Source organism: Phacochoerus africanus, chromosome 1 (genome assembly GCF_016906955.1).
Source record: "Phacochoerus africanus isolate WHEZ1 chromosome 1, ROS_Pafr_v1, whole genome shotgun sequence".
In the NCBI taxonomy this organism is placed as follows: domain Eukaryota; kingdom Metazoa; phylum Chordata; class Mammalia; order Artiodactyla; family Suidae; genus Phacochoerus; species Phacochoerus africanus.
This window is the reverse complement of record NC_062544.1, coordinates 102,563,569-102,578,916: the sequence shown is the minus strand read 5'-3', so window position 1 is coordinate 102,578,916 and position 15,348 is coordinate 102,563,569. Positions and strand designations below refer to the sequence as shown.

The following is a 15,348-nucleotide window of genomic DNA, read 5'->3' as shown; positions in this document are numbered from 1 at the left end:
TACCATACTAGACTCTGTTACATGGCATCCCTAACAGCCCACAAATGCTTCTCAATTTATATTATCATCTGGAGGTTTTAAATGTTTTCACCTCCTCATCTTAAGAAGTCCTTGGATATAATGGCAACATCTTTTTGTTGTTGTTGTTTTTGTTTTTTAGGGCTGCACTTGAGGTAGGGAAGTACCCAGGCTAGGGGTCAAATCAGAGCTGCAGCTGCCAGCCTATACTACAGCCACTGCCACAGCAACACAGGATCCAAGCCTCATCTGTGACCTAGAGTGCAGCTCATGGCAACACCAGATCCTTAGCTCACTAAGCAAGGCCAGGGATCGAACCCATATCCTCATGGATACTAATTGGTTTTGTTACTGTAGAGTCACAACAGGAACTCCTGGCAACATCTTTTAATCATGTCACCTTCTCCCTTCTCCTGCCACCTTAGACTATTCTACCAATAAGCACTCCATAAACAAAAAAGACCACAAATATAAAGGAAATCAAGAAATGTCTATTTATATCCTAACTATAGGTTGGCCAGCCTGCTATCCAACACCACCATGATAAGGATCACACTAGCTCCAAAACTGGACCCTAGTGTCTGAGGTTATTTCCCACTTTCAGAAAGCTCTTTTGATCAGATCTTTGGTGACAGTAAAAACAAATCTAATCTTTCTTCCACGTGACACTACTTTCAAACTCTGAAACCAAACAAAATCGAACCCTGATTTTTTTCACAATTAATCTCATCTTCTCCCAATGTTCCTATTTCAACAAATGATAACCACCACTCACTGTCACTCAAGACAAAAATCCTGAGATCAATCTGACTACTCCTCTCTTTTCCCACACATCCAATCATCAGCAAACCCTCAAAGTGGACAGCTAATTTGCTCATTTCTCACCCCTTCTGTCCGCACCACCACTACAGCTCCAACAGTCTCTTAACAGGATCTCACTTCCTTTCTTACCCACTATAATCCATTCTTTAAAGAGTAACCAGTCTGTGACCACCCTCTCTAAAGACCTCACTCAACTTTCACCCCCTTATGCTTGCTTTATTTTTCCTAACAGAACTGTTTACTGACAGTGTGTTACATATGTATGTGCGCACCCACACAAACACACACCCCCCACCCCCCCACACACACCCCCCCCACACACACACATACACATAATGTATATCTTTCAGAAAATAAGCTTCATTCAGTCAAGGATCTTGTCTCATCAACCCTTATATATTCAGTATCTAGGAAACTTACCTTCAATGCAAATCTATACTATTTGAACTTTTTAGCATGATAATAATGGCTCTATAATATTACAAAATATAGCAACCAACTGAATAATTATCGTATTGTTGGCCACTTAGACTGTGTGCAAAATTAAACAAATCCTAGGATTAATATTTTTATGCATAAGTTTTATAAGATCTTTCTGATTACTTCCTCAGAGAGAAATTCTGATGAGTAGAATGTGTCAAACAACTTTAACTTAGACAAACTTTTTGGATGAAAGTTCTAAAAGCACCTTTTTTCTAGTAATATGAAGTGATTGAGAAGAAACAAAACCTGAACTCCTAATCACCACAAGACTCCACATTTCTAGTATGACATCTAAGACCCATCAGAGAAGTGCTAGGACTCAGAAAAGCACACGTGAGGATGAGAGGGCATACAATGGAGAGGCTGGGGGAGGTGAGAAAGAATAACAGCTAGGGCCCCTTCTCTTTCTGGGGAACATGAAATATGCCCACAGAACAAATACACTGCAAAGGTTAAAAGGAAAAGAATATATATGTAATAGCTTATGATCTTACAGTATAGATACAGAAAACGATTTTTTTTTTTTATAGCCGCACCTGTGGCATACAGAAGTTCCCAGTCCAGGAGTGGAGTGAGAGCTGCAGCTATGGCCTATGCCACAGCCACAGCAACACCAGATACAAGCAGTATCTGCGACCTATAATGCAGCCTGCTGCAATGCAGGAAGAAAAGGGTTTTTTAAATGGTGGAAGAATTGGAATAGCATATAAAAATCTATGTAATTTCAGTAATCATAATTGATGGTGGCAGAATTAGCACTGTTGCTCCAAGTGTGCTATGTTTATAATGTTGGGATAAACAAATGAGTAATTCTGAATCCTCTAATTTATCATCAGGTTCTTCAAGACATGAACTAAAGGAAAAGAAAGGGATGCAGGAGATGTGCAGATTTAAAGAAACTTGAAAAATATATCCCCCCAAAAATCTGTCTTACACAAGCAAGATGTGGTGTCTAGAGGTATATATACACTGAGGTGATAAGACCTCAAAGAGATACAAGGAAATACAATGAAAGTTAGGATGGTAGTTACTTCTGAAGAAAGGGAAGGTGCTATGATTGGGCTGGGAAGATCAAAGGGGCTCCTGACATGGCTAGCAACATTCTATTTCTTGACCTTGGGGGTGCATTCAATAGTGTTCACCATATACAGGTAAGCTATACATATTTCTGTGTGTGATTTTCTAGATTTGTTATATTTTACAATTAATAGATATTAAAATGTTTATGATAAATGATCACAGAGATACAGAATGGTATCCTCTAACCACTCTAAGCCAATTTTCCATCCATTAAAAGATAGGACAGAAACAGAAATTAGCAAAGCATGATCCCAAATAATGAAGATTTGCCTGGATTCTGATACATCACTGTAAAAATTACTCCACCACCCAAAGCACAATGAACATAATTTTTATTTTACTTCATCAAAAAGACTGTTGGTTGGAAGAAACAAAAAGAAGCCTGAAATACCTAAAAGGGACAGGCTAGCCTTAAAAGTTGCCACTTACTGTTTATGCAGGCAAATGATAAACTATTGCTAAATAAGACATTCTTGTGTCATTATAGGCACACCTTGGAGATAGAGATTTAGTTCCAGTCCAACACAGTCAAGTAAGTATTGCGACAAAGCAAGTCACACAAATTTTTTTGTTTACTAGTGCTTACAAAAATTATGTTTACAACTACAGTCTATTAAGTGTGCAATAGCATTCTGTTTTTCAAAGAATGTACATACCTTAATTTTAAAAACATTTTACTGCTCAAAGATACTAACCATCATCTGACAATGCAGGGCTGTCACAAACCTTCAATTTGTAAAAACGCAGGATCGCTGAGGCGCAATCAAGTGAAGGGCAATAAAACAAGGACTGCCTATAATTGCACCAACAATATATATCTTAGGGAAATCACACAAATAAAAACCATAAGAATTGATCTCTGGGCTTGCTGGCTCAGCTGGTTAGTTTTCATTACAATTTGCTGTGTACGAAACTATCCCAATACATACAATAGTTCAGATAAATATGAGAGATTTACTTACTATTCTCAAAGTGCTAGTCACAACTTACCTCTCTCAACTCTCCAATCCTCCGAAGTGCTTTATCCTGACTCTGACTTAATATACCCTTTAATTAAAAAGGAAAAAAACAGCTGGTTCAAACAACCACATGACATAGTAGTGAAAAACAAGTAAAAAAGATCACAATTCACTGGATTTTTATCTCCAATACCCTTTGCTTTTGCAACTATGAAACCACAATTCTCTACTGCCACTTAGTGGTAGAATTATATACATCTAGAAATAAAAATCCATAGACAATTCATAGAAACACTACCAAGGTAGCCACAGAATTTAGGGATAACATAACCTTTTGAGAATGAATTTATGGAATATTAAAAATATGTGGATTTTTAGATAAGATCTAAAGAACTACCCCATTTCTGTAGACCATATGTTTAAGAAAATATTATCAAAATAAAAATTTTATTTGTAAACAATCTAATTTTCACACGTCTTATGAACAATTAAAACACTGAACTAGCAATAAATAACTAGTGTTACCATTCTCAATTGATTATATTCCAAACCAAAGCCAGAAAATGTAATGTTGTACTTAATGGAGACTAATATTGATGGCAGATTAAATATTTTAAAATAATGTACATGAGGGAATTACTTTCACAAAAACTTACTTTACAAATAACTTCTGGGTTATATAATTGTCTTTCAATGGGACAAGAAGCTAAACTGTTTTAAGTAACTTTTACTGAAAAAGTAGGACTATCTGCATTTTACAAATAACATAGAACCAATATCTGAACTGGAGTAGATATTTTCCCTTAGCTCTGATTTGTAAATTATTACCTGGGATACCTCGTGGGAAATCCCTGGCCATAAAAAGGATGACACAGAGGGGTGGAGGGGGTCATCAGAAGAGATCTAATAGCTTCTTTCCACACACTTAACCAAGGACTTTACAAACAGCAGCCTCAGGAAATAGAGGAGAGGATGCTTGTTTTTGGACCTTGACATAATGATAAGAAACAGATATCTGCAAATATTTAAAAAGTAGAAAAGAAGGCTTCAAAGTTGTATATCTCTTTATCACTAAAACAAAGATGCAGCCTGCAGACTGAGATGCTGGAAAACATGCTTGAAAGAGGCATACGTGCCTTAAATCCAAACCTCTTACACATGGTACAGATTAAAAACTCAAGTAAGCCCATCCCTCCCAGAGAGAAAATCTCTGGGATTTCTCACTCATTCTCCTTATCAAAATCCCCAATGATAAAATGGGTTAAATACTTTGTTCATGTGAAGAATTATTAAAAAGTGAGGGTTAGGAGTTCCAGCTATGGCACAGTGGGCTAAGAGTCCAAATGCAGCGGCTCAGGTCACTGCAGAGGCTTAGGTTCAATCCTGGTTCACTGCAGTGGGTTAAAGGATCTGGCACTGCCACAGGTACAGCATAGGTCACAGCTGGGGCTCGGATTCAATCCCTGGCCCAGGAATGTCCATAGGCCGCAGGTACAGACATTAAAAAAACAAAACAAACAAAAAAACGAGGGTTAGAGCTATCTTTTAAGATCCTTTCTCATTTTAAAATTATGTATGCATCAATATAACAGCCAACAAATTACTTACTTGTAGCTTTTTCTTCTCTCTCTGAAGAGTCTGATAAGCTGTAACAAGCTAAAATAAAGAAAAAGTCACTAATAACATCAGTCACTCCTACATAAACGCAATTAATTATTCTAAACTCTACTAAAACATCTCATCATGAATGTCAGAAAATAAATCAAAGGAATCCTTTTAGAGATAATTTAATCAGATTCATATACAGATGAAATTAATTAACATAAGAAATATATTTCTAAAAAATAAAATGTAATTTGACTCTATAAATAGATACTGAAATCTCCATTTGATTTCACCTTAGACACATACCTCTTTAAATTGCAATACTAATTCACAGGTGGGGACTAGAGCCAATTTGCCTAAAGGCTACTCAAACTGTGGTTACAGATCAGTGCCTGATTCAGCAACAGCATCACCTGGGAGCCTGCAAGAAACAGAAATTCTTGGGCCCCACCCCAAACTAACTGAATGAGAAGTGGAGGGAGGGTGGAGATTCAGCAAAGTATGTTTTAACAAGCTCGCCAGATGATTTTTGCTTTGGGCTATAATAGATCAAGTAATCTCTAAAAGTTCCTCTGGTTTTAGGACATATAACTATGGCTCCGTAAAAAATCTGAGGAATAGAATTTATAATCAACAGGGGAAGACTGGTAATTCGGTCTTAAAGAGGTTGCTAACCGTGTACCTAGGATATTTAAACATTCTGCCTAAACTTGCTGAAATCAGAGACTAATAAATCCTTTTAAACCTGTACATTATACAGCGTTACTCATTGGAAGGCTAAGGACATGCCTCCAATGAATTATCTGGACCACTTTAGAAGTGCTGGTGGGCTCTGAAGAGACAGGCTACAGCCTGTCTCGCCAATTCTGAACCCTGCCATTTTCCTTGGAAGACTGCTGTGCACCCCCAAATGTGTCTGCTGATGTCTTGAGTCAAGAGGTGGGCAACAATGGAAACAAAGTCCAGCAATAGAATTAAAACAACCAAAATTCTGCCTAAGACCAGGATCCTCCCCTTCTTATCATCTTGACTGGATGGGAAAATGGGACTCAAAAAAAAAGGGGTGGGGGGGGTGGAGAGAGTTTCACGTATGGCTCAACAGGATCAGCAAAGGATCCTCAGCCAGACACAGTGGGTTAAAGGATCCGGGGTTGGTGCAGCTGTGGCATAGGTTACAACTGCCGCTTGGATCTGATCCCTGGCCAGGGAACTCCATATGCTGTGGGGTGGCCAAGAAATAAAAAAGTGGGAGGGGAGTGGAAGAGTTAACGTAACAGTCAGATGTCACTTACAGCACGATCATCCTAGGGACCTACAGTAGCAAGGAAAGTAGGGCTCTTTTTCTTTTTTTTTTTTCTTTTTTTTTTAAAACCCTTGTGTCCTTGTGCCAAGGGCTGACTCTCAATATATCTCAGTGAGAGAGCTGCTCGGCTACGTACAAAACCCTGATTCAGAGAACAGCTCTTTTCATCCCTAATAAGCTGACTTTACCTGAGGTAGCATGGAATAGTTTCTAAACAACCAGAAAGACCTAAAATCAATGCAGAGACTGTCAACCACTACCTATGCGATTATAAGCTAGTATCTCTATGATCAAGCCTCTATAGGTCTTTCAACTCTATTCTACAAAACAGAGCTAATGAATATCTACTTCACAGAGACGGTGCAAAATTAAATAGCATCATAAACATCAACAAAAATAGTGTCTTGTACACTTAAATACTAACTATACAGCAACCCCAGCTTCAAACTTAAAAGCCAGGGATAAGTTATTGAAAATAACAAATATAAACAAATAATTTAGGACCATTATTAACTTTGACAGAAATAAAAAATTAAAATTAAAAAAAAAAATAAAGGGAAAAGTTGCCAGACTCCATAAGTCCCTCATGAAATACGTGATTTTAATGCACCATTTACCTCTCTGGGTTTCAGCTAGTCAACAGATTTTCGCCTAATAATTTTTTCCTATTCTGTCAGCACATTATAGTTTTGAAAAGATATGTTATATATTTCATTTAGGAGTTTTACCATCTTTTTTGGTTGCAGTTAAAACTACCCATATTATAGCCATAATTGGAAATAGAAATGATAACTAATTTTATATACTAACTTTGAACTTTATTATTCATTAATTAAAATTAACTGCAATTCTAATTTATAAATGTTAAGACAAATAATACATGTTGTTTTGTTTTTGTTTTTGTTTTTTTTTAAAGCGAGCCATGGGCAGCTTGCTCCAGAAAGGCTTTCCTGAGGAAGAACTGTTTTAACTGCACAGGACAGCAAGGGCAACTGACACAATCCAGTCCAAAGGGAAGGTACTATGTTCCTGAAGGACCAGAAGGAGAGATGGAGCAGCACCACTTCATTCCTCTCTGAGACCAAACAAGACTGTCATCCTCAAGGGGTTTAGCAGTTAAAAGTTTCGCTTGAGGCAAATTTCACATTAAGTACAATGAGAGTGAACCCAAAATGTCACAAAACCAGATCACTGGAGTTCCCTTCGTGGCTCAGCAGTTAATGAACCTGACTAGGTTCCATGAGGATGCGGGTTTGATCCCCGGTCTCACTCAGTGGGTTAAGGATCTGGCGTGTGGTGAGCTGTGGTGTAGGCTGCAGATGTGACTTGGATCCCGTGTTGCTGTGGCTGTGGCAAAGGCCTGCAGCTACAGCTTCAACTCGACCCCTAGGCCGGGGAAGCTCCATATGCCGCATGTGTGGCCCTAAAAACAAAAAGAGAACCAGATCACCTAAAACATAACTGGAGTCAGAAATAATAGAATCTGGCTGGAGAAGAAGTCGTTTTGGAGCCACAACACTCAGAGGATAAACAAGGGAAGGGACGTGAGGAGGAAAGACGAGGAACTCTGCACTGGGCGTCCAGCCAACCTTGGACAGAGGAGATGAGAAAGGAGAGGGGAATGGAATGTGGGAACCAGAAGGCGACAGACAACAACCTCCTCCAACAATGCAACAAGAGTCTTGCCAAAGGGCCTTTGTGCCACTGAAAGTCTCTAACTAGATTCTGTCCCAGGCCTCTCACCATTAGCATCCAACCTAACTAGGGAAATGGACAGTGCAGCCAACTCCACACATATAAGCCATACAGTACTATGAATGAGAGAATGGGGAAGGAAATTGTCATACAGGCACAAAAGTCATGTTCCTACCTCAGAACATTTTCCTTTGTAGCCATTCAATCTTCGTTCCATTCTTCGCAACCACTGTATCAACTGTTCTTTGCTGAGGCTGTCTAAATTCCCTAGAGAGTCCTCAGTCTCACTTTCCATATCAGAGGGTGGATCAAAGGTGGCAGCAGAAGAGTCCAGGTCAAGTCGATTCAGGGACTCTCTAGAAGACGTTCGTACCAAAGACTCCTTAGAAGAAGATCGGAACAAAGATTCCTTTATTGGGCTCCGAAACAAAGACTCCACGGAAGGTACCCGGAGTTGGAGCTTCTGTGCAAAGGACTGTGTGTCACCTGACTGCAACCAAAACATAACAGAACACATGGGTTAAAATACATATTCAGAATTATATTATCCCCTATCACCAGCAATGATCTATTAAAAGCTTAACACATTTAATTTAGATTCCTGACATTTTATGTAATATACTCTTTTGTGAAAAACAAGGGACAACTGGTTATTTCTGAAAAGGTGCTGGATCTGGGGTCAGAGGACTGGAGTACAGGTCCCAAGTCTGTCACCAAGCACTGGAAATGACCTTCACTAAGTCAACTCCCTTCAGTCTTCACATCTGTAAAAAGAAGGAAGCCATACTTTCCTGGCTGACCCCACAAGTGTGCTCGGAGAATTGTCCACTAAATTGCTAAGATCCCTGGAAGCTGTTGCCACCAGTATATACCCAGTGCCTAAACTGTGCTTATATACTGAGAAGTGTGACGTGTGGGGCTGAATGTGGAGTCTTCATGGAGGTGCTGATTCCTGATCACCCTTCTCAGGCAGAGGATAATATGCAGTGAACCCATTCTGTTCAATAACAGAATGCCAGGCAAAGTCATATCCAACTCTGCTCTACTTGCCATTCTATCTACCCAGAATAAAAGACTTGGCTCAGATCCCGCATTGCTGTGGCTCTGGTGTAGGCTGGCGGCTACAGCTCTGATTAGACCCCTAGCCTGGAAACCTCCATATGCCAAGGGTGCAGCCCTAAAAAAGGCAAAAAAAAAATCATGGAGGACAGTTACAAAGTCTGAGCTAAAGTCCCTCTACACAGATCAGTGAGCCTGATGCTAGAAACAGTGATAAGCAAGAGCTATTCTCTTAATTATGTAGAATGATGATGCATTCTTTATTTACTTAGTCTCTTTAGGGCCACATCTGCAGCATATGGAGGTTCCCAGGCTAGGGGTCCAATCAGAGCTGTAGCCACAGCCACAGCAAGGCCAGATCTGAGCCACATCTGCAACCTCCACCACAGCTCTTGACAACCCCAGATCCTTGACCTCCTGAGTAAGGCCAGGGATCGAACCTGCTTCCTCATGGATACTAGTCAGATTTGTTTCTGCTGAGCCACAATGGGAACTTCCCATAACTCATTTTTTAAAAAGCTGATGGGAAAGAGAAATGAGAAGGAGAAAAAATGTGTAAGTAAAAATAAATGACCAGACAGTTACTTTTCACTCCTTTCTGCCCCCCACTTTACCTTGTTTTCAATTCCTCCTTTTTATTTCCCTAACAGTGTTGTTGTTGAGACCTTTATCCTCTGTCAGCTGGGTCTCCGCAGCAGCCTTCTGTTCTCTTGCCTCCAATCTCTTACCTACCAATCTGCCCCTGTCACTCAGTCACCAGGATTATCTTCCTAAAACATAATTCAGATCGTTTCACTCCTACTTAATATAAAGTTCAAAATCCTTAGCTTATATTCAAGGTTCTAACTTCCCAAGACCCATTTCTCTGTAAAAAAGCATCCCTCCATGTAACAAAAACTTAAGTTCTAACAGGTGACTTCCCGTTTCCGGAACAAATGCATCTTTGTGTGGCTCGGTACTGCTGCCCAAACTTTCCCTGCATGTGGAAACAGACATCCTTCAAAACTGAGCTCAAATTTCAGCTCTTCCAGGAAACCTCAGATTTCACCCTTCAGAAATAAGCTTTCTTAAAATCCTAAGCACTACCAGTGCTAGAGCACTTACTACATTCTGACCATTAGTTACGTATTTGCCAATATAACAACTAACTTAACTGTTTATGCCCTAGAATAACTACAGACACCATACAGCACAGTGGTTAAGAACATAGACCCTGAACCAAAACTCCCTGATTTCAATCCCAGGTTTTACCTACTAGCTTTAAGAGCTCTTTGTTTCAATTTCCTCCTGAGTAAAAGAGAAATAACAACACTACTCAGTAGCAGTGTTATGAGGACTTAATGAGTAAAAACATTTAAACAGCATCTCATATGTAGGTAGCACTAAAAACTATCATAATATCTGCAGCAGGGACACCCTCACCCTAGACTTCATGTTCCTTTAGAACAGGATTCACATTCTCTATCTCTGTAGTCCTGCCACAGTGCTTTCCACAAAGCATGTACTTAGTACACATTTGTTCAAGTTAATCTTAACCTGGCAATACGATAATGATAATCTAATGGGAGAAGCTCTTCAAATACCCAATGCTTATGAATATATGTATCATTTTACATATATAATATATTCTAGAATCATCAAAAAACATCAATACATAATCAATAACATTCAAGAAGAAAAAGAAAGAAATGAAAACATACCATCACAAGAAGATTTCTACAATAATGTTTGTGGTAGTTTTATTCTTAATAGCGAAAAACTGGAAAAAGCCAAGGTATCCATGAATAGGTGAATATTCATTCAGAGGACTGCTACTCACCAACAGAAAGGAACAAACCACTGATAACCACAACATGGATAAAATCATTATGCTGAGTGAAAGAAGCTAAGAATGTATATATGTACATGTGACTGAGTCACCTTTCTGTATAGTAGAAAACTGATGGAACACTGTGAACCAGCTATAATGGAAAAAAATAAAAATCATTAAAAAATAATAATAAAATAAAATAAAATATTATTGACTATATTCCCCGGGCTGTAAACACACCTCCCTCACCTCTGGCAACCACTAGTTGTTCTCTGTATCTCATACTGTTTTAACAGCATATAAACTTAAATGAAGCAATATATGACAGAAAATTAGCTGGAGAGACCAATGTTTTGTATCTATAATAATCTCACAGGACTCTTAATAACTAGCCACTGGTCCTGGAGCAAATAATTTAAGGTTTCATGCCTGCTCTTTCATCCATACAAAGAAGAGCGTAATACTAGATTCTAGAATCATTCTACACTGCTAAAACACTAAAACTATGATCCAATAAAACTATTTCATAGCTTCTCAGATAAAGATGAATATTCAAATATACCCACTATTCTCTATTACATGGTGGCATATACTAATTATTTTCAAATATCTGAGTTTTAGAAATCTGCTTAAGGTAAAATGTCAGCTACCTACATTCCTCTGGAGAATGAATGATTAGCTGAATTTTTTGTGGTGCACTAAGCAATTTAAAAGTTAACAATTAACAGAAAATTTTCCTGAAATAGATATACTACACTTTTCTGCTTTCCTAAATAAGGACAATGAGTAATACTTTTTAATGACATCCCCGCCACAATCATTACATTGTGTGTGAAAAACTATTGATTTACAGAGGATATACTATTCAGTAATAAAGGGGTCACGGAATACTACGCTCCATAAATTCTTGGGCTTGCTTCTCTCCATCTCTTCTATCTTGGTATCAGCTCTGATGTTCTGCTGCTTTCATGATACCCAGCCACAGTAAGCATTCTACCCCTTTCAGGGATACATACTGTTCTTAATTTGCCAACAACAACCAACCTGTCATAAATGTGTTTAAAAGTAAACAGACTCTGAGTGAAGGTGTCTCCTTGCCATTAGAATTAAATAAGATCATAAGCATAAATGTTTAACAATTCCTGACAAAAAGTAAACTCAATAAACACAATTTTGTTATTTTTTATTTTGTTAAAGAAAGTTCAAAGTTTTAGTGACTTCATGAAGATTATCCATGTTCATTCTCCATCTTTTTTTTCCCTTTTTTTTTTTTTTTTTTTTTTTAAGGGCCGCACCTGCGGCATACAGAGGTTCCCAGGCTAGGGGTCCAATCAGAGATGTAACCACCAGCCTATGCCAGAGCCACAGCAACTCAGGCAACAGCTCACGGCAACACCAGATCCCTAACTCACTGAGCGAGGCCAGGGATCGAACCCACATCCTCATGGATGCTAGTCAGGTTCATTAACTGCTGAGCCACGACGGGACTCCTCATTCTCCATCTTAATTAAAACTTAAATATCTCCTGAACTTGATTATAAAGCTGGTTATCATTTACTCTTAGTTTTTGCATTCATAACCATATTTAGTCTTTTTGGACTATTCTATAATAAAAGAAAATAAACTTTCTAAATAATATTCTTTTTTTCTATCCAACAGGTGGCATTGTTGATTGATTGATTTGTCTTTTTGTCTTTTCTAGGGCCACACCCTCGGCATATGGAGGGTCCCAGGCTAGGGGTCTAATTGGAGCTGTAGCTGCCAGTCTACACAAGAGCCACAGCAACACGGGATCTGAGCCATGTCTGCAACCTACACCACAGCTCACTACAACACTGGATCCTTAATCCACTGAGCAAGGCCAGGGATTGAACCCGCAACCTCATGGTTCCCAGTCGGATTTATTAACCACTGAACCACAATGGGAACTCTATTTATTTTTAATAAACTTTACTGGAGTATAGCTGACTTACAAAGTGGTATTAGTTCCAGATATTAAACAATATTCTTGGAGTTCCCGTAATGACGCAGCAGAAATGAATCCAACTAGGAACCACGAGGTTGCAGGTTTGATCCCTGGCCTCGCTCAGTGGGTTAAAGATCCGGCATTGCCGTGAGCTGTGGTGTAGGTTACAGATGTGGCTCAGATCTGGCGTTGCTGTGGCTGTGGCGTAGGCCAGCAGCTACAGCTCTGATTGGAATCCTAGCCTGGAAACCTCCATATGGCCCTAAAAAGACAATAATAATAATATTCTTTAATGTCGCCCTAAAAAGACAATAATAGTAATAATAATAATGGATGTGGATGTGGCCCTAAAAAGACAATAATAATAATAATAATAATATTCTTTAATAATAATCCTTAAAGACCACTGGATCTGTCCAGTACCATTTAGACTGGTGTCTCCCAATACTTTACCACTACCTCAAGACACTTACAGAAAATGATGGATTTGTAGAGCACTTAAGATTAATTGGGGATGCTGTTTAAGGCCTAGCAGCTTGGACTATGCCCAGAAGCTAACCAGCCTTCCTGAAAGGAAAAAGGCTCTCAACTCATAGGTAACCTGGTCATGGAGTTTAGGAAGTTAGACAATACTTTAGAATGTTTAGTCTACATGATTTAGTTCATAAAGCAGGGTATTCATAAACTGTCTACATTCATGCTCCAGGTTCACACAATCAGAAATGTTACTGCCCTGCACTAGAGACTGCTGAGAACAGTCACGTTAATGATAATACTCATCACTAAAGCCAGAGAAAATAAACATTCATCTCTCAGGCCCTGCTATCATTAAGCTTTTTTTTAAATGAATCTTTTTCTTTCTTTTTTGGAAGGAGTGAAAAGAATATTACATGAGTCCCACTCTCCAAATAACTTTTTAAAATCAAAGATAAACTAAATTCTCCAGTAGTAAAATATTCTGCATGGAGCAAACCTTAAAAAAAAAAATCCTATTTTCTTCATATCCCCCTTTAGGAGTACATAACAACATCTTTCAGTATGACTTCCTCCATGATATTTTATCATTATAAAGTCAGCGTCTTTTTTTTTTCCCAAAAGTTTTCACTTCAGTGACATTAATTTTGTTTTTCTTTTTTTCTTTTTATGGCTGTACCTGCACCATATAGAAGTTCTCCAGCTAGGGGTGGAATCGGAGCTGCAGCTGCTGGCCTACACCAGAGGCACAGCTACACCAGATCTGAGCCACATCTGCAATCTATGCCGCAGCTCTCAGCAACACCAAATCCTTAACCCACTGAAAAAGGCCAGGGATCCAATCCACATCACCATGGATACTAGTCAGGTTCTTAACCCTCTGAGCCAAAATGGGAACTGTGACATTAATTTTTTAAATGAATAATAACGGTATATATATAGGTATCACTTTCATTTAAACTTCTTCCAAGAAACCATTAACAAACCTGGATTTTCCATACATATTGAATCAAATGTTTGGACAGTACTATTTCTTTTTCTTTCTTTTCTTTTTTTTTTTTGTCTTTTTGCCTTTTCTAGGGCCACACTCGTGGCACATGGAGGTTCCCAGGCTAGGGGTCTAATGGGAGCTGTAGCTGCCAGCCTACGCCAGAGCCTCAGCAGCTCAGGATCCAAGCTGCATCTGCGACCTACACCACAGCTTACAGCAACGCCGGTTCCTTAACCCACTGAGCAAGGCCAGGGACTGAACCCGCAACCTCATGGTTCCTAGTCAGATTCATTAACTGCTGTGCCACAACGGGAACTCCTGGATAGTACTATTTCAGTGTAAAGTTACATGCTGATAATATAGATTGACTGACACTCTGAAATGACTTCCTGTTTTTTAAAAATAACGTTAACAACAGACCTGAGGAGTTGTGGGTTCACTTCCATTAACACTGTCGGGAGATTTCGTGGCTTGGATAGATGCATTCTAAGAAAAAGAAAGAAACATTGTAAAGAAAAGGAAGAGAAAACTAAGGTTTTAAAACTGTTACGAGCAAAGGCCAAATACCAAAACCTATTAGATACAGTCATCTACAAAACAAAGTTAGTAATTGTTTACTTATTAGAATGTTTTCATGCAAGGCAAAACTCTTATGGTTAAGTATTTTAGAAAATTCATTTTGCTATAATATATGTAACTAAACAGCAAAGATTAGTTTGTAGCAAAATTTATTTCAAGCTAATCACATACCTCTCCCCATTATAATGTCCCCAGTTTTTTCCCTCATGACAAAATTAATATCAGGGATTCAATTAGCAAAACTCATTCAAATAGAAAATTATCTAGAAAAGTAATGCCAATTGTTCCATACAATAAAATAATATTCAAATTAAAGTTATTTGGGCTAAGCTCTGAAAAATATCTTGGTAACAAGAAATGGAAATGCTTCATTCATTTGAAGCCAGCAGTCTATATGAAATTGTTATGCTAATTTTCAGAAAAACTTATAATTAAAAATAATTTCTACCACATGTGAAAGCTTTTTGTTTTGTTCTGTTGGCATGACAAATGCTCCAACTTAAA

At 38.5% G+C, this 15,348-nt stretch overlaps 1 protein-coding gene across 5 annotated transcripts in view; it reads right to left on the bottom strand.

Moving 5' to 3' along the window:
* Nucleotides 1-15,348, bottom strand: part of GOLGA4 (golgin A4) — a 121,515-nt gene that overhangs the window by 69,194 nt on the left and 36,973 nt on the right. For all 5 annotated transcript variants that reach the window (XM_047770164.1, XM_047770165.1, XM_047770166.1 and 2 more), the window contains 4 exons: nucleotides 14,686-14,751; nucleotides 8,141-8,455; nucleotides 4,971-5,018; nucleotides 3,394-3,450 (listed from right to left, as the gene is read on the bottom strand). In XM_047770164.1, the coding sequence (XP_047626120.1) occupies nucleotides 3,394-3,450; nucleotides 4,971-5,018; nucleotides 8,141-8,455; nucleotides 14,686-14,751 (486 nt within the window). The remainder of the gene's footprint in view (nucleotides 1-3,393; nucleotides 3,451-4,970; nucleotides 5,019-8,140; nucleotides 8,456-14,685; nucleotides 14,752-15,348) is intronic.